The sequence below is a fragment of the Lepeophtheirus salmonis genome, chromosome 1, assembly GCF_016086655.4.
Source record: "Lepeophtheirus salmonis chromosome 1, UVic_Lsal_1.4, whole genome shotgun sequence".
In the NCBI taxonomy this organism is placed as follows: domain Eukaryota; kingdom Metazoa; phylum Arthropoda; class Copepoda; order Siphonostomatoida; family Caligidae; genus Lepeophtheirus; species Lepeophtheirus salmonis.
Genome location: NC_052131.2, coordinates 47,945,525 through 47,970,054, shown reverse-complemented (window position 1 = coordinate 47,970,054; position 24,530 = coordinate 47,945,525). Strand labels below are relative to the sequence as shown.

At 31.3% G+C, this 24,530-nt stretch overlaps 1 protein-coding gene across 2 annotated transcripts; it reads left to right on the top strand.

The window, feature by feature from the left end:
• The first annotated feature begins 18,541 nt into the window (after nucleotides 1–18,541).
• Nucleotides 18,542–22,973, top strand: LOC121131856 (neprilysin-2). Of its 2 annotated transcripts, none has more exons than XM_040727248.2 (8): nucleotides 18,542–19,185; nucleotides 19,845–20,097; nucleotides 20,756–21,127; nucleotides 21,186–21,422; nucleotides 21,489–22,064; nucleotides 22,125–22,344; nucleotides 22,405–22,584; nucleotides 22,646–22,973. In XM_040727248.2, exons 2-8 carry the CDS (start codon nucleotides 19,846–19,848, stop codon nucleotides 22,909–22,911), a joined length of 2,103 nt encoding a protein of 700 aa, XP_040583182.2. In that variant the 5' UTR covers nucleotides 18,542–19,185; nucleotide 19,845; the 3' UTR covers nucleotides 22,912–22,973. The 2 variants fall into 2 exon arrangements, with proteins under 2 accessions (XP_040583182.2, XP_071750150.1); XM_071894049.1 differs by having other exon boundaries at nucleotides 19,044–19,173.
• The last annotated feature ends 1,557 nt before the right edge of the window (nucleotides 22,974–24,530 follow it).

The following is a 24,530-nucleotide window of genomic DNA, read 5'->3' as shown; positions in this document are numbered from 1 at the left end:
ACAAAACTATTTCATTCAATATTATTAAATTGGGGTTTCACACTCATAATGAGTTTTGTAATAAATTTACGTCGTGTCAATATGTAAAAGATTTCGTAGGAAATAAAGAAATATGCGACTTATAATTGTATTCGTTTGAACCATTTGTTTTACATTATTATATCTGTCATTCCATGGAAAATTTAAACTTGATTTTTTTAAATCCGATTTGAATAACCCTTTGGAATGTTAAATTACCTATTATCAGAAAACTCAAAAATGAAATTTTAGATCTATAACACAATCTAACTCTGAGCTCCAAGGTTCTTCTTATGATGACATTGGCTAAAAATCGTTTTGAAGACCTTTGAGTATGGTATCAAAGTTCATGAACCAGTTAAATAATGGATACCTGGATCATATTTTTGATATAAAACATTTTGAACATAATATCGTCTTATTTTCATTAATGGGGTTGGGCAAAAAGAGACGTTTAATTAATAACATAAATAATAATTTAATAAAATTTGACATTCAATGGTTTATGGATGTGTAGTGCTTATAAAGTTCAGCAAATATTGTGACTTTAAACCATTTCCCCTGCAGTATTCATACATATAAATATTTATTATTAAAAATTATTTCTTACCCAAAACAAATGGTTCAACCAAACCATAAATATGTTTTTAAAGCACTGTCAATCTTCATATATATATAGCTGGATAAATTGATTAGTTATTAAGATACGATAACTACGTGATCCATTTATGTTCAAATAAAGTTGGTCATAGACTTTTTTTTCAATGCAATAAGCAACTTTAAGAAGCATTTTTATAATATGGTTAGTGATACTTTAGTTGTAATATAAATTTGTATATTGTTTTTTTGGTTTAATCACGGTAACCATCGGAGTTGACCATCCACCTTTTTAATGGTTCCATGGTTCAAAGCTCTTCCATCACATGTTGAGCAGGAGCCAAACGTACATGCCCCTACATATATAACAAAGACGAGCACCGTCGTTAATATGAACGATATCCGTCGCATGAGAGACAACTACTCACGAGTGTTTTCAAATATTTTACATAAGTTTTCCTTAAGCTCTTCAAGACCAGTGGATGGGCTACAATCGTTAGTTGATTGACATCGGATACTACTAAGGAAAGATTTGCCTTAGAGGACCCCCTAATAATAGCAGGAAGGCCAATCGATCCTCTATATACAGTAACAGGGGATGATTACTTTTTCATATTTATTATTATAATAATAAAATAGAAGCTTTCATTTATATTAAAGAAATCTACATCTAATATTTAATAATTTTAATAGAAAAGTGTTACTCTGCGTTGCTCGGGCCAGGGAGAGCGGGAAATCACATGGACAATGGTCAGTATTATTTCTTCTTTAAAATAACATACCAACATGTATAACCGGGGCCCAAACCTACGCACATTGAGTTCAAGAGAATAATTTCTCCAAATCAAGTTGTCAATTGAGCTACGTCGTTGATAACCATATTCAAATGTGTTTATGACTTTTGGCTCTTACGAACACCCCTATTTTTCATATGAGGTTTATAAAGAATAGATTTTTACTATCAATTTGGAATCTTGTATTTTCATTTCATACAGTTTGATCAATTTTGAACTTAATGCTTCCACAACTCTTCGTTTGCTCACTTTCTCTCTGAATAATCATTCTTTAAACCTTGGATCAAGGAGACTTGAAATAGCCAAAACATTCATCTCTTCAATATTGCTAAATCTTTCATATATGTACTTGTTAACAGATTTTTCCTGACAATTGTCTGTCTATACTACAAAGAGGAGCAAATACTTTAGTGCTAGCATAGTATTTTAGTAACTAATTTGTCGAAGGTATTACTTTTTAGACAGTAGCAAACAATTCTCCAGAAAGTTGTGTTTTTGCCTCATACAGAAGCTTCAAGACATTGACAGTATGCTTAATGATAAAATAATGTTCAGCGCTAATGTTTCCCAAATCCAATTCTGGCTGCGACAATAGAAAAGAAATTGGTTCTTTCAGCTCTTGTAAGCGTTCAAGCATAAGATAGAATCCGTTCCATATAGTTTGCATTTCTTGTAGCAGCTTTTTGACTTGTTTGAACCTAACCTTTTTTGTTATTCCTCTAGTTTCTCTCCTAATCTTTGACTTTTCTTAGTAAGATTAACTATCTCATTCTTGTGAGAGTTTAATTAGATTTAATAGATTCCTTCACCACAACGTTGAGACTATTTGTATAACATGAGATATGGGGAATATTCATATCATTTATTGCCTTCATTATGTTTGCTCCATTGTCAGTTATTCGTTCAATAATCTTGTCCCATACTTCAAACTCATAAAAAATAATACCTAGTTATTTTTAATTAGCTTTGCTATATAACTTCCACGAATTCTTTTGCAATCGATAACATATGATTGCTATGTAGTATCTGTATTTGTCCAAAAGTGATAAGTCAGTGCAATAAAGCCTACATGTTTACCAGTGTTAACTTTGTCAGCTATTTTCAGTTTCGTCTGACTTCGTCTTGTCTCGTCTCGTCATCGTCAGTCATTAGTTTTCGTCATCATAATATTAAATTTATAGATGATTAATAGCGTTGCATCCTGTCGATGATTTTTATCCATAAGAGAATGAAAATTCCAAATCAGGAGGTCTCAAATGTGACTGGCTCTCCTGTTTTATGTTGGTCCTTATTTATTCAGTCTATTCCACTCTTATTACTGGTCCTGTCGGTCCTTGCATTTTTTCCTACAAATGTTGATGGTTTATTAAGCATATAAACATATTATAGTTTTACTTAGTTATATAATTTTTTCTATTATAAAAACGGAATAATTGAAAAAAGGAAAACACCTTCTCCTTAATGTCACGAGAGATCAATTTACCTTCTTTAAGGACCGACAAGTGTGGCTTGACTTACCCAAAATTAGTGTATCACGATGATACTACCCCCAATTTTTTTTGTCTCACAATGATAATAATGTACGCCACGAATTTAAATTGCAACCATATTAACCTATATTAGCCAATTGTCCCCAGTTCAACCATTGCCGGAAATTATTCACATTTTAACACGAATTGATAGAAAAGAAGCATATAAATGAACAGCTTACAACAAAATACAATGTAACCTTGTATGTTAGGGAGATAAGGCCGCCCCTAATGTGGCATATATGATTTTTATAGCTATTTCTGAACCTAATCACAGTTGCTTTATAATTAAAAAAATGATAAATACTTAGTTATTTAATATATTTTCAAATCATAAAAAAACTTACAAAAGGTTGCGTGGTATTATCGCAACTTTTATACTAAAATACCCAATAATTTATTGAAATTTTATATTTCATGAGTTATTCTAACGATTAATACTTAATTTGTCGTCAGTAGTATTTCTTAAAAATCGTATAATATATAATTGTAATAAGTTATTAATTATTTCACTTAGACTTTTAGTTAGTTATGTCTCGATTTTTTATTCATTTAAATAAAAATATCTCTTAAAAAATGATTTGAAGAAACATGTAAGTGAAATATTTATGTTTTTTACTTTTAAATAAGCAAATATTAGAACTATTTGACACAGAAATATTACAAAAATAAAAGCATTAACAGGAAAGTGTTAATTTTCAGGTCTTTTGTTCTTTTTTCAACCATTTTCTTGAGTTTAAACTAAAGTACGAAAAAATTACGAAGGAACTTAACTCATCCATATAAATATGTACTGGTTAATTTTTTTAAAGATAACAAAATTTGAACTATAATGTTCATTAAGATTTTTTATTTTTAACGAAATTCTTTGGAATGATTTGTGTTTATTCAGTCTAATTGCAACTATTGCATTATAATGAAAATTACTATATGTATATAGTAGTAAAACAAAAAACGGAAAATTAAAATGGTAAGCCTGGCAATTTGAAGATTTGAAAGCAGCCATGACGTTTTATAAGATTAGCTGAGAGCGGCTGTGTGATGAATGAAATACGCACACACATAGGTAGAAATTACAACGAATTTAATCCTCAATTCTACTCCAAGTCTAACAAAAAGCTACACTTATAACTTCCCATCAGGGTTATTTTACGTCCTTCATGAGAAGCCCCATACAATGTTAGAGAAAGTTAAAATGGTATCTCCTCAAGAAGAATAAAAACAAGGACTAGGGCTTTATAAAATAAAGTACACACTTTAGATTGCAATCTATATTTGAAACTAGTATGCAAGAATATACTTAAAATCTACAAATCTATAGGTGTGTATTGCGCTTGTAAATAAGATATGCAAATCAGTATAACTTTTTATTTCATTTTATCATAATTTTCTATGACGTTTTCTATGTTTCCCCCCACTTTTAATGTTCCAAAGCTGTAATAACGTGCTTCAAAACTGGATTGCCAAAACTAATTTAAGGTATTTTGACGTCACTGTTAATGTTTTAATTATCTTCTGATGAAGTTTCATGAGGCCGACATTAGCCGTCGAAATACTTTAATTTTCTATATTTCTTATACATTGAGCAGGGATGGGCAACGACCATGATAAGGAGGGCTAATATTTTTTTAGTACTATCATCGGGGTTTCTCTCTTTGAGTTGTATGTACTGCACTGAGTGAGGTCAAGGGCCATGTGGAGCCCCAGTTTCTCATTCCTGACACAGATAATAGTTAGAGTGGTTAGGCAGAAGATATCCTCAGTCAGCTGTCGTAGTAGTAAAAATGATTTTTACGTGACGTCACAATTTTGATGTTGTCCCATTTGGGGTACAATTCTCAAAACACCAAGATTATAAAATTGAAAATCTTTTTCATTAATATTAAGGAAATCGTAAACTATGTACTAGTTGTCAAAATAGGATTAACAAAAAGAAGGAGTTAAATTTTATTGTCTATAAAAAATGTATTCCTCTATTGCCTTGTTTAAAAAATGAGATTTTAGTGTTCCGTTCCAATAGATAATAGTAATTTCGGAAGAAGTGTAGGTGTCCACGAGATGAATATCCTAGAAACTATGCAATTTTCAGGAGCAATTTTTGAAATTGGGGAGGTATCTAAAGCCTCCACCCCTGGAGACGCCCCTGATATTAATATTTGTGTAAATGTGAAATAACCACTCTAAAAAGTATATAATTATTATTTATGTCCCTTCTATGCAAGTAATAATCTAATTTCTTTTTTACTCAATGAAACGAATTCTCACCCTCTTAGTTTTTTATTTTTTGTTGTAATTTTTCGTGGGGATTTAAAGTACTTCACATTGAGTGGATATTTGAGTTAGATATGATGCTTAACGTTACTATCTACAATCAAGGTAATAGTATTTCTATTAATCTTGGCTGCAATGTATTTTTTCAATGTCGCCTACATAGTTTAAAAAAACTATTTATTTCTATCAAAAATACACGAATCATATATACAAGGGTTCAATCATTTATATCCATAAAATGACAGGCAATATTTCAAAGAGTTATTAGGGGCATTGAATTTCAATTTCTGAGATAAATTGAAATACCCAAGATTGTGAATCATAGTTTAAAAAATCTGTTTTCTCTACTTGACTTAATTTGGACCAATATTGTCTTAGAAATTATTAATTTCCTAATTCTATAAATATAGGAGTGAATTTTGGTTACTTTAAATACAATTAACGGTGCCTGAAAAGGATCAGAATCATTTGTTCGTTGAAATGAACTATAATTTGTTGGAAAATTTATTTCATATTCAATTTTGAGAAAAAAATTTCTTACTTCCTTTTGGGTTGACGTGCTACAAATATACAATATTATTAAAATGACTCAGCACTATTAAGAGTTGGGTTATATATATAATATATTTTAATAATTAATTATGACTTAATTCATCTATATTTACATACATGATTAAGAGGAGATCGATATGAATCAAAACGGACATAGCTATTCTACTTCTGTGAAAATAAAAGATTGTTATTTTTTGTTGGCTATTAGTCTTTTGAACGTTAGTTTGATTATTATTTTTTTTATAATTCTCATTTTTCTGACAAAAAAAAAGCTTTGGCACTCCAAACATATATTAAATCGTTCTCGTTTTTCTACATTCAATTTAATTTGGAATATCCGACTTTTTCATCCCTCAAAAACTTATTTAAAATTATTTTAGTTATTCCTCCTTCACCCCCTTGTATTAGTTTCAATCTAGGAGTTTCTCTCTTAGATATTATTTTTTTATGTAAAATGACTACCAGTAGTTGTTTTTTTAAAATAGGTAAGCATTGAGTTTATGAAGAATAATAATGATTGCTACTAATACTTTAATCCCTTCTATCAATAGTGTATCTATATTATTTGTTGTCATTAAAAATTACTTCATATAACGAAACAAAGGAACCATATAGGAATTGCAAGCCTGCTCACTTCATTTGAAAGGGAAGGGCTACAACCCTGTCCCCAGAATAGGTTTTGTTTGAACCTTAGAAATATGATGGCAATATTTTGTTTGTCTTCCAAAAAATCTTATATATACAAAAAGAAACCTATCTCCCCCCTCTGTTTTTGCTGCCTAGCAACAGTTTTTGTTTTCTTATAGCTCTATCTACTATAAAAAAATAAGAAGTGAAGGGAAGATTGTATTAGCCAGTTAATTTGTCTTGGATTGTTGCAATTCAAATGACACTTATTACCGCAATTAAAATGAACATTCTATTGAAGCATTGGATATTACTAAGGGTGATAATTTTGGTAAGAATAGAAAAGCGTGCGAGGAGAAGAGAAGAAATACTTATGGCATCATTGATTAAATAATATACATCTTCTTCTATCAATCATGAACGTTATCATTCCCGCCTTTATTATTCAATATTAATATAATAATATTAGATGGGGATAGTCGATAGAGAACTGAATAAAATGCAAAAAATAACGTCGCCATCTGTCTGGATATCTGAAAATGGAGGCCTAGGAATTTGGAAAATACTTACCGGATGAAAAACAGATGGTGTGTCGGATTTGTCGATATAAATGTGCCTTTAGTCCCCTGTCTAGAATTACACACCACTCAATATCCTCATCTCATAACAAGATTCATCTATAAAATCAAGTTAATGATGAATACATCAAGTCAGACTTTAACTTTGATATCACAAAGATGCTTATTACATGTAATATACCCTTATCCATTGCTAATCATCTACGTTCAAAAAATTTATGGAGAAATACACGGGCAAACCTATCCCTTCCGGAGGAACCATCATGAAATTAATGGAGGATGCTGGTACTGATGTCATTTATAGAAATACATATAAAAATATTTTGAGTCATCCACACCAAATGACGATCAAGTTATCAGTAAAAAGTACAAAGTATTTACTAATTTCGAAATGAAACTCTGAATGTTGTACTATCTAACAGTAAGTATTCAATTTTTTTTAAATCTAACCCTAAAATATGATTCTATTTTAGCTAAACATATCAAGAATTACGATACACAACTCAGTAAAGGACAAAAACAACTGCTTAAATGGTCACAACAACGGGGGTAGTAGCTTTGGATGGTTTGCAACTAGTTTGTCTGAGACTACTTACTTCGCTTTAAGACTTGGGTATGATAATTAGGTTTTCCAATATTACATAGTCAATAAATATTACTTTTTTATCACTTAAGGCTTAGCTATGGTTGATGGGCTCCAAGAAATGGTGTTCAGAAAACTCTTACATTGTATGTCTACAGTTCTACCGATACACAGTGCTTTATTTTATAGAAAAAAAGGCCAAAACCCCTAAATATTAATATTGTTGAATTCGTTTTTTGTTTATGTATTGATGCGTCTAGTCGCTCTACACACACACACAAAAAAAAAGGTTTTTGAAGTGATAAAAACATAGTTTGTAAGAAATAGTGTTTCATTCATTTGTGTAAACCACACCACAAGTCATCCCCTTAGTGATAATTTTAAACTGAAAAGTGACCTATTTGGCTCTGCTACGATGAAATTGTCTTCCTAGGAATTCTACTCCTGAGATCTTTACATATTGTAGCCAACATCAGTCATACATTTTTGATCTATCATCGTTGGACTTGATGTAAGACTTACTGGATTCGGTTTTTTTTTCTTTCGTCTCATCTGTTTTCTTTGCATTTAATTCTTTTCACTCTACACTTTGAGATTTTTAATTTTATTTTTCCCCTTCTTTTTCAAAGAAATATTGTGTCCATTTTTGCGTGTTTATTCCTGCTAGTAGGATAATCTACACAAAGAAGGAAATATATATATATATATATATATTTCGAATCTATCCCTTAAAATTGAAGAAAATGCTAATGTCCGCCCTCCAGAGTGCAATAAATTGCCTGACATAAGTCAAGATTATGTTTTATGCAAAAGTCCTTTCTAAGAATGAGGAAAATGTCAAAAATGTACTAAACAAAATGGACCTTAGTGCAAGTTTCCGGGGGGGGAACTTTTGTTATATCCTTAGCAGAGTCAGAAAGCCAGCGTGCTTTCTACAATGTAAATATGAAGTAGTTATTCGTCTACAATGGAGCTATAAATTATGGTTTCACAGAAGACGAAATCACTGGGACACATGTCCCATATGACTTTGGATACTCTTTCTTTTACACCAAGGTCCCTATGGACATTCATCCAAGGCTGGAGAGACTAAAGAAATGTTACAAAATCGACGTAACTGGACTTTAGGGTGAAATTGTGACTATTTATATGAAAATGAAAAACATTGAAAATTAATTTTATATTAGATAAGAATAAACTTCAGGATCACTGCAGTGAATACTTTTAAAAGAGTCGACGAAAGCAGACAGAAAGAAATTGGTTGTCAATTTGTTGACGTTGTTGACTCCCATACAGAAGGAAATCCTGGAGACTCAGAAGCGGAGGAATGCTTCAATAAATACAAAATGAAATGGAGTACCTCAAATATATATTTTTGAGGTGATTGGGGATCCTTTGAATATCCCCCAAATAGTACCTGTAGATGAAAGTCTTGTTAATCTCCGAGTTAGTTAGACTACAATGCCAAATATGTTTTATGCGAGAGGCGAATACACCCAAGTTCTAAAAGAAAAAAATCAGAATTATTAATGAAAATAAATCGAATAAAACTTTTGAACTAATTTCTCTAATTGATCAGGTACGTTCGAGCGCAGAAAAGCTAGCAAAAGAATTTTGCTTGCACAAACGGACTTTAAAAAAACTGCAGAACTCCAAACGAGGGAGAAAGGCATGGTGGAATAAAAAATACGAAGTTTCACTAATAAAACAGATGGACAGAAATTGTCCACCTCTGAAGTGGATGAAGATGAATCTGCTCTAAGAAGAGTAGACGGACAAAACAGCACAATCTTACCCCCAAGACTAATAGGAGGAAAGGTCGGTCCCCAAAAGATATTTTAAGACTGCCTGAAGCTGACTCCTCAACAAATTCTAGAGGTACTCTTTCAAAAAAAATATTTTGCCCTTTTGGTCTAGATCTGGATTCAATCAAAAGAGGCATTGTCAATTTCACAATTGTCTCCCATAAGTTTGTTTTCAAAACAACAAAAGAAGATCAGCCCTGCATGTGAACCAGAACACGATCCTGACGGCTCTCGCGGTGTGACTAGTCTTCATGGAAATAACAAAGTAGATGTAAATTGATCGTATAATACAATGAAAAAATAGATATGATAACTTTTTTAACCTTCAATTGTAATTCACTGATACAATTGTATTAATAATTGTAATAAATTGTAATTGTATATAATATTCCAAAGTTTTTCCGACAAATCTGTTCTTTTTGTGAATGAAGAGAAAACCAAACTTGTATGTCCTTATGGCCCCAATTTACCCAAAAAGTAGCAACAATTTAGTTTTGGAAAAAACCTCAAATTATTAGGATCATAGGTTGGCTCCTATAGCATGTTGATGAATCATAAAGAAATCCTCTCAAGGATAAAAATAGCTTTAAGCAACTACGCTTACCTAAATTTATACACATGGGATAGAATAAGCGCATGGAACACGTACATTGTACCCAAAATCACCCACTTGTTGCGAATATCTCCATTTTGTCCAAATGTAGCTTCTGAGATTAATGTAATTGAAGATTATTTCCTTAAAATCTTAAAGAAGAAAAATATATCCATTCAAAGAATACACAATCCAATAAAATATGGTGGCATAAGCGTGATATCATTTGCTAAATTTTGGAAATGCCTCAACTCCTATTGGATCAAGAAATTGTGGGACACACAACACTTTTGGAGCGTCCAATTAAACCGCTTTCCAGTTACAAAAGGATTACAATACACCTACTGCCCATACTCAGGCCTATCCAAAGTCTTTGAAAAACTGGTGAGATTCTCTGCTAGGCTCAAAGTATTTTGTGATGGGTCTTAGGAAGCAATCAAAAACTTGAAGTCTTGATGGGAAATGCCTCTGAAAAATTGCATTAGCTACAATTTTACTTGCGATTTTACATTGGAAGTAGATGCATATTTAAAAGAGTCTAACTCTCCTTTAAATCAGATGGCTTTTTCCTTTTTTCCTAGGACATTTTTTTTAGAATCAAGATTAGTATTTTCTCCATAGTTGAAGTAAGAGCAAAATCAATGGGAGTTTTTCCTTAAAAAAAAGAACCTCAAATCCATGCTAATGTTAAAACGGCCTGGAAATACTTTAGGTTACAAAGCCTGGAAATACTACAAAGACGGGCGGCCAGATTGTTTTTCTGCGGTTTAACAAGAGAAACAGCCGACCACATACTGTGGGAATACAGCAGATTAACAAAAATCTACAGTGGTATACAAATCATCATTGAAGAGGGATTTCCCCTACAAATTTCGAAAAATGATTTTTATCAACAGCAAACGGCGGAAAAATCGACACAATAATTACAAAGGCACTGTGTATAATATACAAATTACGTACTACAAGAGACGATAACTTTGATGGCGAATACATCAAGTCAGACTTTAACTCTGATCTCACAAAGATGCTTATTGCATTTAATATAACCTTATCCTTTGCTAATCATCTATGTTCAAAACATTTATGGAGAAATACACGGGTAAACCTATCCCTTCCCGAGGAACCATCATTAAACTAATGGAAGATGTTGGTACTGATGTCATTTATAGAAATACATATAAAAATGTTTTGAGTCATCCATAGAAATACATATAAAAATGTTTTGAGTCATCCACACCAAATGACGATTAAGTTATCTTTAAAAAGTATTTAGTAATTTCGAAATGGAACTCTGAATTTTGTACTATCTAACAGTAAGTATTCAATTTTTTTTATAAATCTAACACTAAAATATGATTCTATTTTAGCTAAACATATCAAGAATTATGATACACAACATATTAAATTACAAAAACAACTGCTTAAATGGTCGCAACAACGTGGGTTGTAGCTTTGGATGGTCCGTAACTAGTTTGTCTGACACTAGTTTTCTTCACTTAAAGGCTTGGGTATGATCATTAGGTTTTCCAATATTACATAGTCAATAAATATTACTTTTTTATCACTTAAGGCTTAGCTATGGTTGATGAGCTCCAAGAAATGGTGTTCAGAAAACTCATAAAAGACAAAACAACGGCTTAAATGGTCACAACAACAGGGGTAGTTGCATTGGGTCTAGCATTATAATTAGCAATTGTGTACATCCTTCATGATAATAGTATGTTGTTATAGAAGCATAAATCACGGGAAAAAAATCTTTTTTGATGCTCTTAATAAGGAGTAATATCGCCGGACATTACTACATAATTAGCTTTTGCTCTAAATCTTTAAGATGGATTTATTTCTAACATTTTTTTATTAGTATATTTATTGTCTAATTTTATGATTTTGATATTAACTTTATTATTAATAATTCGTTAGATCTCATCGGTAGAGATATATCTATCCTGTGCACAATTGTATATAGCAACTTCCACATCAAGAAGAGGGGTGATTATCTTTTTGATTAAACTCCACGTCTCGCTTGTGTTTTGGAACCTAAAGTTATGACATATTTAACTGGATTCCGATGTCAGAACATGAAAATATTATTTGGATCATTCTATTATTTCAATATTCTGTATATATAATTTATTGTTATTATTATTTATATGATTCTAATTGTTTAATTTTGTATATTTAACATAAATGTATGATGGTATATTTTTTAGTATGTAGATTATATTTAATTTAAACCTTCTATTTTAAACTTGGAACTTCAAATATATTTCGAAATACCCTACTTTGTCGTTTCATTAGCTATTATTCTGAGAATAAGGTTAATAATGAATTACAATTTCATGGAGTGTGACGTTATAAAATCTACTGTAACGGATAAAAACCATCTAAGTAGTATACGTAGTATATCTTCATTAAACATTTTGCTAATAAATACTTTCGTTATACCCTCAAAAATCATAAATAACCAGGCAACTGATAAATACTGATGTGATTATCAGTGAGAATTACATCAGTATTTTAAACAATGATACCATATGTCTTTCTCCCCCCCCCCTCTCCTCGCACGCGTTTTTCTCTACAATATTATCAACTATATATCAATGACTATATTTATGGGTTGAAATTACAACGGCATCCAATAACTTTCTGATTCATATATATAGCACTGGATGTCAAATATGAAATAAGATATTAATTATAAATAGGTACTTTAGCAATTTGAAGTTTTTACAATGCAACTAGATTATATAAAAAGTAAGATATTTAAAGAATAGAATCATTCTAAGATAAATAAATTTGATATTCAGATGGGCTTTAATTTTGACAGTTCTAAAGCCTAAGACCATTCTTCAATCCTTAAGACCGAAGGAAGTGGACTTCTATGTTCTCCAAGAAAGAAGATACTTTTAACTTGATCATCCATCTCAAGAGATGTTCGAATTTGGATTCCGAATTCTACGAGGGACGATAGGATGAAAATTCATTCTAGCAAAACTATAAAACTTCATAAGGGAGTAGAATTGACATTTTTTTCTGCGGAATGGGATACCATGATCGAAACAATAAAGTTATCCATTCACGATGAGTAGAAAATTTTAATATTTCAAATATACTTAATAATTATTTCTATTTAATATTTTATTTAAATTTAAATGAAGTGTGGTATTCTAGTATGATATTCCCAAGGTTGGCCCAGGGCTCGGTTCTTTCATTTCAACAGTTTCGGTCTCGGTTATTTTATATATCATCAGGCTCAGTTTGGTAACAGGCATTTGAAACAAAGGGACCTTTGCTAGAAAATTCGGACCTAGGAAATGATATTAGTTACAAACAAGCCGCAGTAACCTTATACGTAGTGCTCCAAGTTCCAGAAGGGTCCAGAAAACTAAGGTTGCTTAAGACAATAGTTTTCAAAGTGGCGCCGTGAGGGGACACTTGGAGAGGGGGACTGGAAGATGGAAAGTTGAGGATTGCTTTCAGTCTAATCATACACAGTACACATTTTTCGTTTAAAGGGGACCTTACCTAAAAATGTGTTAGTGTAGGAGGGCCTTGGCATTGGAAACTTTGGGAAATCCAGCCTTAGGAAATATTATAGTTATCATATTATAATCCCCCGACAAGCTCAATAGCAGACCTGGATCTATAATCCACCCCACCCCTTCCCTCTTTTATTTACACATTGTGGTACCTAAAACCATTTTTTAGATCCATTCCCTAGCTATTTGGACCTCAGATACAACCGTATCACCCTGGCGATGTAAAAAATAAAAACACTGGAATTTCCCAAAAAATAAACTCAGAAAATGGATTTATCTATTAAAGCTAATTTTTTCAATAATATATATTATATTTTCTTTATATATTTTAAATAGGAACAAAAGTACAAGAACCGAGACCGATAAACAATATATTGCGGTTTTGGTTCGACTTTGTCGGTTCTGGTTCTAGCGGTTCAAGAACCAGAATATTATATATAATAATAATATTACTTATAATTATTTTTTACGGGGCATGCATCTTGAAATTGACATTGAAATCATAAACAATATTATGATCATGGTACCCATTTGCTAGTACATTCTTATAAGGAATGGGATCACTTAAAAAATACAAAATCGAATATAAATTGTTGGAGATCCATATTTTTTTATAAATTAAATTTTTTTTATTTTATAATATAAGCTTTAATATTCCTTATAATTATGAATGATGAATATTTATAAGGGTCTAAAGAAGAGTGTCATTTTTCAGCCTAAAAATAGTCCCAATATACTATAATCCCAGATATTTCAGAATTCAGACAACTGAAAGAAAAACTGAGATCAGTGTGGATTCTTCAAGCCCCAAGCACTAATCAAAATAAATACAGTGTACGTTCGATATAAATAATCTCTTTTTTATAACTAGAATCAAGTATAAAGCAATATTATAGGGTTTTAAATATAAGGAAAAATCTCTTGAATCTTTTTTAGGAGCTGCAAAAGTTCAAATACCCCTAGCCTTTTTCGGGTTTTGGATCTTTTCGGATAATACAAGTAAACTTATATCGTATATGGGTGATTCGGATCCTGATCCTAAACCCCTCCTATCTTTAGACCATTCCTCTATTATATTAGAAACATAGAGGAAGAAGATGTGTTATGGGGCTGGAAAGGTTAGAAAAGGAAAACATTGTTCCTATATTTCATCATGAAATTTGACTTCCAACTTATAATATTGACGAAATAGTAGATAGTTTGTGTGTTTTGTCAATATCTGGGTGTTGTCCAGTAGGTTTCAATATATTTTTAAAATAGCACAGTGGTCATACAATTTGGTTGAACGTTGTAAGTAGGTTTCAATATATTTTTAAAGATGCCTCACGAACAGTTTAGAGTAAGACAAATGCATGTTTTTATATTTCTATACCAGCAGCTTCAGTAATTTTGTAATCATATAGAGAGAATTGACGCGAATGGATAAAATGGGAGGTTTATCAAGGGTCCGATAAAAGAACAGGATCGATTATTACCAAATGGTACATATCTAACAGAAAAAATATATTAAATATACACATATTAGTCATAACACTATTACAGATGTGCTAGTACTAGCTCTTAATATTCCAATGAATATGTTAAATATTCTCCAAGTTAAAATTTAAAAGTCTTACAAAAAAACACTCGTACAATTGATCTATCGATCAACAAACACATGTTTTTATATTTCTATAAAAATTTTAATTAGAATGAGTTCCGAATGGATAATATGGGAGGTTTAAAAAGAAATGCAAAGATAACTAATTTGGCATACATACGTTTAATTTTTACCTCTAAAATCATAGAGCTTCAAAATGAGTTTTGTCTAAAATTAATCCTTGTTTGTGCAACGACCAAAGGCTTTGTAAATTCTGATACAACTTGCAATGTTATTGGATGTCAACAAGCTGCAAAAATTATTTTAAGCAATATGAAGAATACCCCTGAGACGATTTTTATACATTTTGTCATGCAGTGATTATCAATAACATTGCTGTGTCGGGTGCAAAATAAAACTTCGTAACTCTCTGACAATTTATAAATCAATCAATTAGTAATGTTAGTGATTCAATAATGAAAAATTAGAGATACACTGAAGGAGGGTCAAACAAAGTCGGGTCGAAGTTCAGACCTACCTTTGGCAGAAGGTAACACAATATAGGAATGAGATGAGGCTCATGATAGCCTTGATGCGAGCTGGATTGCCGAATCTGTAAGAAATGACAATACAAAGAAAGCTATAAAATACAAAGTCCGTCAAAACCTAGAACAATGTCAAAATATTAACAAACACATTGGACATTCACTTAAAGGAATAATTTAGAGGGGACCTTCAGAATTATTCCAATTGTGTGCTAGGGGTCTTGAATATTGTGAGAAGATGTTCTAGAGATCTATTTCTGGCAGTGTTTTTGAGCTATGGGGATCTGAACAAAAACTGGCAAACATCAATGAAAGATGCAAATCAAAAGGTTAGTTTCATCTAGTACAGCAGTTTGCAAACATTGTAAAATATGTGGCTAGACAGTTTTCTATCCTTACAACTGACATCAATAGATAAATATAAAATTTGGAGTCCATTTTATCCAAATAGATTACTTATAGGCCATATAACCGATATAAAGTTCAAGCCAGAGGCAAATAAATGAATTTTAGAAAGTAGAATTATAAAAGAACCAAGATTGTTTATATGATATTTTTCAGGGCCTCTGACGTTATTAAGAGGCTGTTTTTGACCAACATAAAACCCCATTTCCCTTTTCTCTTTCTGAATGTTCTCCTTCTCTTTCCTTTTTTCTTCTCCCTTTGTCTCTTTCCACATCCTTCTCTCTGTATTTTTTCCTCTACCGAGTGGTCCATAAAAATCTGAACAACTTGAATTTTAAGCTTCAACAAGAGATAGTTTTTTAATATTAATAATAGAATTTCAATAAAATCAATACTATAAATCAGTGATTCTTAACTTGGATTAACAACAGCGTTGCATCGTTCAGAGCGGGGGGATTCCAACATGAATCAACAACAGGGGTGGATCTGCTGTGAGATTCAAAAAAGTTTATTCTCCGTGTTAGATTAAAAATATTTAGTTGCTTAATAAAAATGTGTAACTTTAAACAAATACTGCTCATTTGTGTATTTGTCACTTGACAAAGTGCTTGGTCCATTATTGGCTGCAGGTGATCAGGCAACATGGTTGAGCTTTGCTAAGCGGGCTGCAGATAATTTGGTTCGCTCAGTAGTCAACTTGTGCCTGTAGTGATTGTACGTCATTTTTAGTTTTCTTTTAATCTTACAGTCCCTTTTCATAATAACTATGTCGAGCAAAGAAATAAAATTGTCTGACGAATATGTACAATATGGATTCACCTGTATAAAGGAACGTGTGCGAGTCAGCGTGCTCAATACATTATTTGCACTGCCTATGAGCAATTCTAGTCTAGCATCGGCACAACTCAAGGAAGACTTGATAAATCTGCATGGAGATGGGAAATACAAAAACACAACCCTTGCTGAGTTCAAGGAGAAGAGAGCCAGATTTGTTGAAGGCTTTGTACCCATCGACAAACCAATCAGTTCAAATGACACTATCAGAAGTAAAATAGACGACATGAGCAATTACATTTTTGCTCAATTAGTTGTAGATCTAATTTCAAGCCCTGCTAAATTCATCATCCAACACGATGATGTCACTGACATTTTTAATCTATGAAATAAGACGTGATAAAAGAAGATTTTTTACTTTGTAAGCCTCTTACAACAACAACTAAGGCAGTCAATGTAAAGAAACTCTTGTATGACTTCTTCAGAGACGACCATCTTTTATGGAATATGGTTTTTGCAGTTTTTACAAACGGAGCTCCAACCATACTGGGACGACACTTTGACTTTGGAGAAATAATAAAATATAATGCACCACATTTTATGGTGGACGAACTGTATTTTGCACAGGCAAGTGTCGGGAACAAAAATCTTGCCTCAAAAACTGGCATATGTATGAAAAATTATTAGTGGATACAGTGGTAGTCGCAGACAAAAATCGTGAAATAAAGACTGTTGTTCAAGCTCTCATGAATCCAAGTCCAGATGGAACAAATAGAAGGATAGCAAAGCATTCATCTACCAACTGCCTTAATTCTTTTTTTTACTTAGGACAATTACCTAAAAACAATATGCGAAACACTTAGAAATGGCAAAATCTAAAAAGTTTCACAGTAGTGCATCAATTATTAGGAGACGCTGTAGTATACTGGGGATCTTAGGCTTTAATGGGGATCAAAAAGAGTAAAATCAACACTAATAAATCAGCAGTGCAGAGTAAATACTGCCCTTTCTGTCGCTTTAGGGTTAGAAAAAAAGGCAACCTCATTCGTAAGTATCTGGATGCACCCTTCAAAGTTGGGAGTAGACCCCTCCACCCCCCAGTCACTAAGTAGGTACGGAAGGAGGATATTCAGTCTTTTATGAGGTCAAATCACGATCATCGGCAAGCTCGACAAATCCATCAATAACATCTGTAATCGGCAAAAATGCTAACGCGGTGAAACATTTAATATTTAAATAAAAATCGGTCTTGTTGGAATATCTCAATTTTAAACCTAAGTTTTAAGTTTAAGTTTTTTTTAAAAACCTCTTTGACTTTTTATTAAATAAACCATTTTTACAGTTTAGATATAGATTGTAAATACAAAGTAAGGAATATAGAGAGTTTCTGTAGTGTTTAAATATATATTTACATTTATTGAAACAAATTGTTCAATTAATGGAATTAAACATTAACAAAGGAATGTACATTAATATTGGTTATCCATACATACACATGAATAAATTGGGAGCCGGATTCACATTCTTAATTGGAATAAATGAATATATAAAGTTGTATTATACAAATTGTTTTATAAATATCACTAAAGTTCATTACTAAAAATAAAGTTAGATATTCAAGTATCATTATATCAAATTATGAACATACTCCTAAAAATTTGTTGAAGGAGTATATATATCACTTGTTAAGGTCTCATAACTTGACTTGAGATCCATTTGAGGTATGAATCGCAGGTTCTAGATATATACCTCTAGTTATTCAAGTCCCATGAGTGACGACGTTGTACAGCCTGCTTCCTCCTCTTCAAATAAGAAAGAAAATTAATGAAGAGACGAAGTACATCGTTCACATCTCTCTGGATTTCATACAAATTCAAATTTTCTCAGTGCTAGTAATCCTAGTACAAACTATCCCTGTACAAATTTTCAGTATGCGAGCTCTCCTGACAACAAAATTTTTTAATTCAATGTTAAAGATTTTTTTTTTTGTATTGAAAATATCAAAATTGGCCAATAACAAAAATTGTTATCTATTCTAAATTTGAATCACAAGTGTATACTTTTCAACACACACTAGCCATTAGAGTACTTTTAAGTACTTTTGCCCTTACTTTCAAGACGCTAAAAGGACATCATAAAACTTATCTACGTCACAAAAATTATTTAAAAGAAATGGCAACATTGAGGAACAATGAATTCATATTTTTTTGTAAAATATAAACACATGTTGTGACTCAACATGTGTTTCAAAATACGAGTTTCAATTTTAAATTGTACTACTTATAATTTAGTCTGAAAAAGTCCTTTTACCCGACTCCCAGCAAACAAATCCAAACAGCTTTAACAAGCTTTTTGAATGGTTCTTCTTGTTAAAAAACTGTCAAGGTAATGTATTAGGTAAGTTTGTATCGGTCCTAAATATGAAACATAAAATTTGTCTTATTCAGTCCAGTCCCGTCCAAAGATAACCCAAAGAAAGAATTTTTTTAGGAATATTATAGTAAAATATCTTAGTTTACTAAAACTTTGAATAATAATATTCTTCTTGTAGGATAATAATTAACTTATGGCTTAATTAAAGTATATTTATTCTCATAAAATATTGGTGAGATTAATTGATGATCCCCTCAATAGCTGACATAAAGATGATGACGTCCTTAAGTAACAGTTGTTTTATGAGGCGGCCCATGCTTTTGTTTACGATGTGTACGAAACATTGAGGACGAGACTGGAGGGCAAGTCAACATTTTAGACCGATACATCCCTAATATTTGCCATATAGAAGTTTAGTATCAGTATTAAGTTTGCCACACTTATTTCAATTACATTTCATCCCATCATCATTATATTTCGTATACGTAGTTTCGCCTTGATATCGTCAATAAAATAAAATATTTTTTGATTTTTCATTTTCACTTTGTTCCCGTAATCGTCATAAAAAAAAAAAAAACATTTCTTGTCGAATACATTTCGTTTAGTCATGGCTGACAAAATTAACACTATATAGTTTACAATTACCCTAATTGCTCATTACCTTTCAAATTATAATGCTCTAGAATGAATATTTATCTGAGACTCATCATTGTTCTTACAACAATCAAAGACTTCATAAATGCAAATAAAGTTTGCAATTCTATTGGTTGTCAACAAACAGCTAAAACTATCTTAGAAAATATGGACAGTACCGTAAACCCATGTGATGATTTTTATGCATTTTCTTGTGGAGGGTTCATCAACAAAACCATTGTTCCGAATGGCGAAGAAAAAGTCAACGTCTTGACCAAAACCAAGGATGGATTAATTAGGGATGTAAGTAATTTAATAATGAAAAATGTGATTTTGTAGACTATAAGCAAATTCAAAAACCAATTTACAAACATGTGAACAAAATTTATTTTTTCTTTTGAATTTCATTTTTAATTCTAGTAGCACTTGCCCGCTCATCAAAAATCTGTAATTTTGTTTTGTACCAAGGCGTTCTTTTATTTAAAAAAAAAACAAAATAAAAACAAAAACACTTAAAATATGGTGACTTCTTAACGTTAAAATTGTGTTTTCTCAGAATGGAATGATCACATATAAAATATAAGCTAACATTTGATATAAATTTAAAATTTTCCAAAGAATAAATACAATTATTTGCAAGTTAAATTAGTTTTTTTTTTTTTTTTTCATTTTTAAAAGTTGTTTCAAAACTATAAGAATGTTAAAATACTGGGGAAAAAATCAAAATGTATTAAAAACAGGATTGGATGTATAAAAAACTAACCAGAGCTTATGGACTAGTGCATCCAATATTAATAAAACTGAATATTGAAATCAAAAGATTTAAAATAAACAAAGAAATACGCTTGTTATTGGATGTTTCATTGTAGGTAGTGGCCATTTGAAATATATTAATTTAAATAAAAACTTTGATTTGTCCATTATGTTAATATATATAGCATTTTTTTTGTTTTTGTTTTAGATCAATGATTTAATGAATGAAGAACTCAATTCATCAGAACTACAGATATTTAAGGATATGAAAACCTTTTACAAGACATGCATTGATGAAAATAAAATAGAAGAATTAGGTGTAACTCCAATGAAGGATATCTTAAAGCAAATGGGAGGATGGCCCGTTATTGAATGTGACTCTTGGTCTATACCACGTCAAACCTATCGATGGTACAATGAAACCCTCAAACTAAGAAAATTGGGGTTTTCCGCAAAGTATTTTCTTAATTTTTTGGTCGAAACGGATATCAAAAACCCTAACAAGAGAATTATAACGTTGGATCAGCCATATGTAGGATTTTCCAAGTTTTTACTCCAATTTGGAAATGATAGTATTATAGTAAGTTAATTGATAAAATATGTACAAAAATTTATAAAACAAGTTTTATATGGAATAGGAATATATTCAATATATGGTAAATATGGCAGTCTTACTGGGAGCAACGGAAGAAAAAGCCAGAAAAGAGATGCTTCAAGTCTTTGAATTTCAAAAAAGCTTAATGAATATATCTATTAAGGATCCAAATTTAACGGATCAATATGAATTGATGAAAGTTAAAGATTTAAGGAAATTAGACGGATGCATTGATTGGCAAAGCTATATTAACGGCATGATTTCAAACTCTAGTATTTTTGTCAGTTAATTTGAAATTTAACCATTCAAAATTTTTTATCAATACTTAAATTATGTAATTTATTAGGTGGAAAAGGAGGAAGAAGTTGTGGTATATGGACGTTCGTACATTGAAAAATTGAAAAATTTAATTTTAAAGACCCCAATTAGAGTCCAAGCAAATTATATGCTTTGGAGAGTTGTAGAAGACTCCTTATTATACCTAAATAAGGAAGCACAAGATATTGCAAATAACTTTGTAACTCCTGTCTTTGGCTACGCACCAGAGACGGATCGTACTAAAGTTTGTTACAAAATAGTCGAAGAGTCCATTGGAATAGGAATGAGTTCGATGTATATTCGAAGATACTTGGCTAAAATACCAAAGGATCTATCTGTAATGCTTGATACGTATTTGAAAAATGAATATTTAAAGAGTTTAAGTGAGGTTAGTTGGATGGACGATGAGACCAAGAAGCGAGCTGAGGTAAAAATGAGGAAAATGAAGATTCTTATAGGATACCCACCTGAACTATTAAGTGATGTGGAAATGAAGAAATACTATCAGGGGCTTCAATCTTTGGAAAAAGACAAACACTTTACAAATATGCTGTCATTAATGCATTACTCAAAAACAAAGGACTATTCATTACTTCGAGTTCCGGTATTTTTAAACATTATGTTATTAATTTTTATTTGTGAAAAAAACTTTTTCATTTTTCAGGTCACCAAAAACCACTGGACAAAGAGTGGAACGATTGCAATTGGTAATGGAGCTTATAGATCATTGGTAAATGCTTATGAAATTTACGCCGGTATAATTCGAGGAATAATATATGCAGAAGATCGTCCAAAATATATTAACTTTGCACTCCTCGCTTTCATCGCTGGCCATGAAATCACACATGCATTCGATGTTCGTGGACGAACAATTAACGAAAAAGGTATTTTTAGTACGTCGAATACTAATTTTCCCTATTAACCAATATATTATGCCTTTGAAGGAGAAGAAGAGAATTGGTGGAGCAATGCCACACTCAGAATGTTTGAAGACAAGAAGCAATGTCTGATTAATCAGTATAATAATTATGAACATTCTGATGATACACCCTTAGACGGAGAATTTTTGTTTAGTGAGAACATGGCAGATAATGTTGGAATTAATGTCGCACATAAAGCATATCGTAATATTCTGTTTTCTCTTGTTTTACATAAAATTCAATCATTATTTATCATCTCTTCTAGTCTCAGCCATCAAGAATGATGACCATGATGAAGATCTTCTTCCAGGGTTAAATTATACCCAGGAACAACTCTATTGGATAAGTAGTGCAAATCTTTGGTGTTCTGTATATAATCCAGAATACATTTTCTACGAAATATTTGATGATCATTCTCCGAACAAGTATCGTGTTATTGGACCTTTGTCTAATAGACCCGAATTTTCAAAGGCTTTTCATTGTGCTGCAAATACACCCATGAATAGAACTGAAAAATGTCAAATGATATAATTATAGTTTTAAGAATTTATACTTATCTTTTGAAATATAATTTGATAATTTGGCTAACAAAACTATTTCATTCAATATTATTAAATTGGGGTTTCACACTCATAATGAGTTTTGTAATAAATTTACGTCGTGTCAATATGTAAAAGATTTCGTAGGAAATAAAGAAATATGCGACTTATAATTGTTGTTCAAGGGACAATTATTTTTTCATGTATTTTAAGCAGCTTTTATTAATTGAATCTTACAATCAAACAAATAGGTGACATCACCATCAATCAAACCTCTGATGAAGACAAAAATATGAATATAAGTTAGGATGGATTTTTTGGTCCAAAGTTTTCCTCTCACTACGGAATACTGAACTGACATTTACGACACAAAAGTGAGCAATACAAAAATAGGTGATTTTCTTGTGATCTACTCTTTCATCCACCTCCATCTCAAGGAGCCTGGGTAGAATAAAAGCAGAGAAGAACAAGAGAAAAACGCAAGAACAGGGTAAATAGAGCCGTTGCGAGGAAATTTTTAATAAAAAAAATCGCCCTTGTATGAATTTTGGCAAATAATAAGCATATTAATTAGTATTATATGTAAACAAATATTGCAAATTAATAACAACTCATCAGACCCGTCATAATTTGTAACTTATGTTTTATTTACATATCTTAACTTATAATGTGTAAACAATATTTGATGACTAAACCTCAAGGAGCTTTATTCTACGTGTTTTCAAAGACTGATAAATCGATTTTATCAGTCAAATCTTTATCGTATGAAAAAAGCATTAGGGATGGCTGTCAGTTATTGTAGTTCTTAGATGAGTTTTTATAAGCTTCAATCTACAAAATGTTCTTTCGTCCTTTGTAAATGTTATGAGTATTGTCTAGAGAAGATGATAACACACTGGAAATATAGATTTCCTCTCGTGAGAAAAGACGGCAACATCTTTCAAAATCGCATGTTCTTTCTTCAGAAAAGCTACATGAGAAACAAAGTTGTAAACTTCTGATTGAAGAGAATATGAATATTTATTAAACTCCTTTGGAAAAAATTTAGGAAGCTTGTCATATCTTCGACTGATGGAACTGCAAAAGGTTGTCTTAAAATTGAGAAAAATGGTTTCAACACATCGATACTTTTCTTTAAATTGTTGCAGTATTCCACAATAAAGGCATTCAAAAATTCTATAATTTCCTATAAGATTGTGTCATTGATAAATTTAATGTGGTATCATTGTTTTTATCAAATCGAGAAGGTTGTCGTCTGCATCGATATATCTTGTTAAATTCAGCTTCAGGATCATCAACACTGATTTTCTTCAAAAACATTACACCTCCTACAATTTCCTCATACTGATATTAGCGTTGGTGTCATCTCTTATCATTGACAAGTTTGTGACTATTGATTTTATTATATCAGTTGCACCAATAATGTTAAGTTCCTCCAATTGTAATATTTCCGTCATCTGGTGTATCCTCTGATTAATATTTTTTTATAAAAATCAGTGAAATAACGAAGTTGAGGCTCAGCACATTACCAAGCAAAGATGAGATGTTGATAGGTTTGTCGTTTTTGTATCAAACTGATTTGAACTAGAGAATAATCTTAATGCTTCAATT

Bases quoted from the DNA above. Each gene is read 5' to 3' on its own strand.
- LOC121131856 (XM_071894049.1), top strand. From the start codon at position 19,145: ATGGTTCTTCTTGTTAAAAAACTGTCAAG. The intron at 21,128-21,185 runs GTAAGTTAATTG...TATATGGAATAG, and splicing joins TTGGAAATGATAGTATTATA to GAATATATTCAATATATGGT. The intron at 21,423-21,488 runs GTCAGTTAATTT...GTAATTTATTAG, and splicing joins TTTCAAACTCTAGTATTTTT to GTGGAAAAGGAGGAAGAAGT.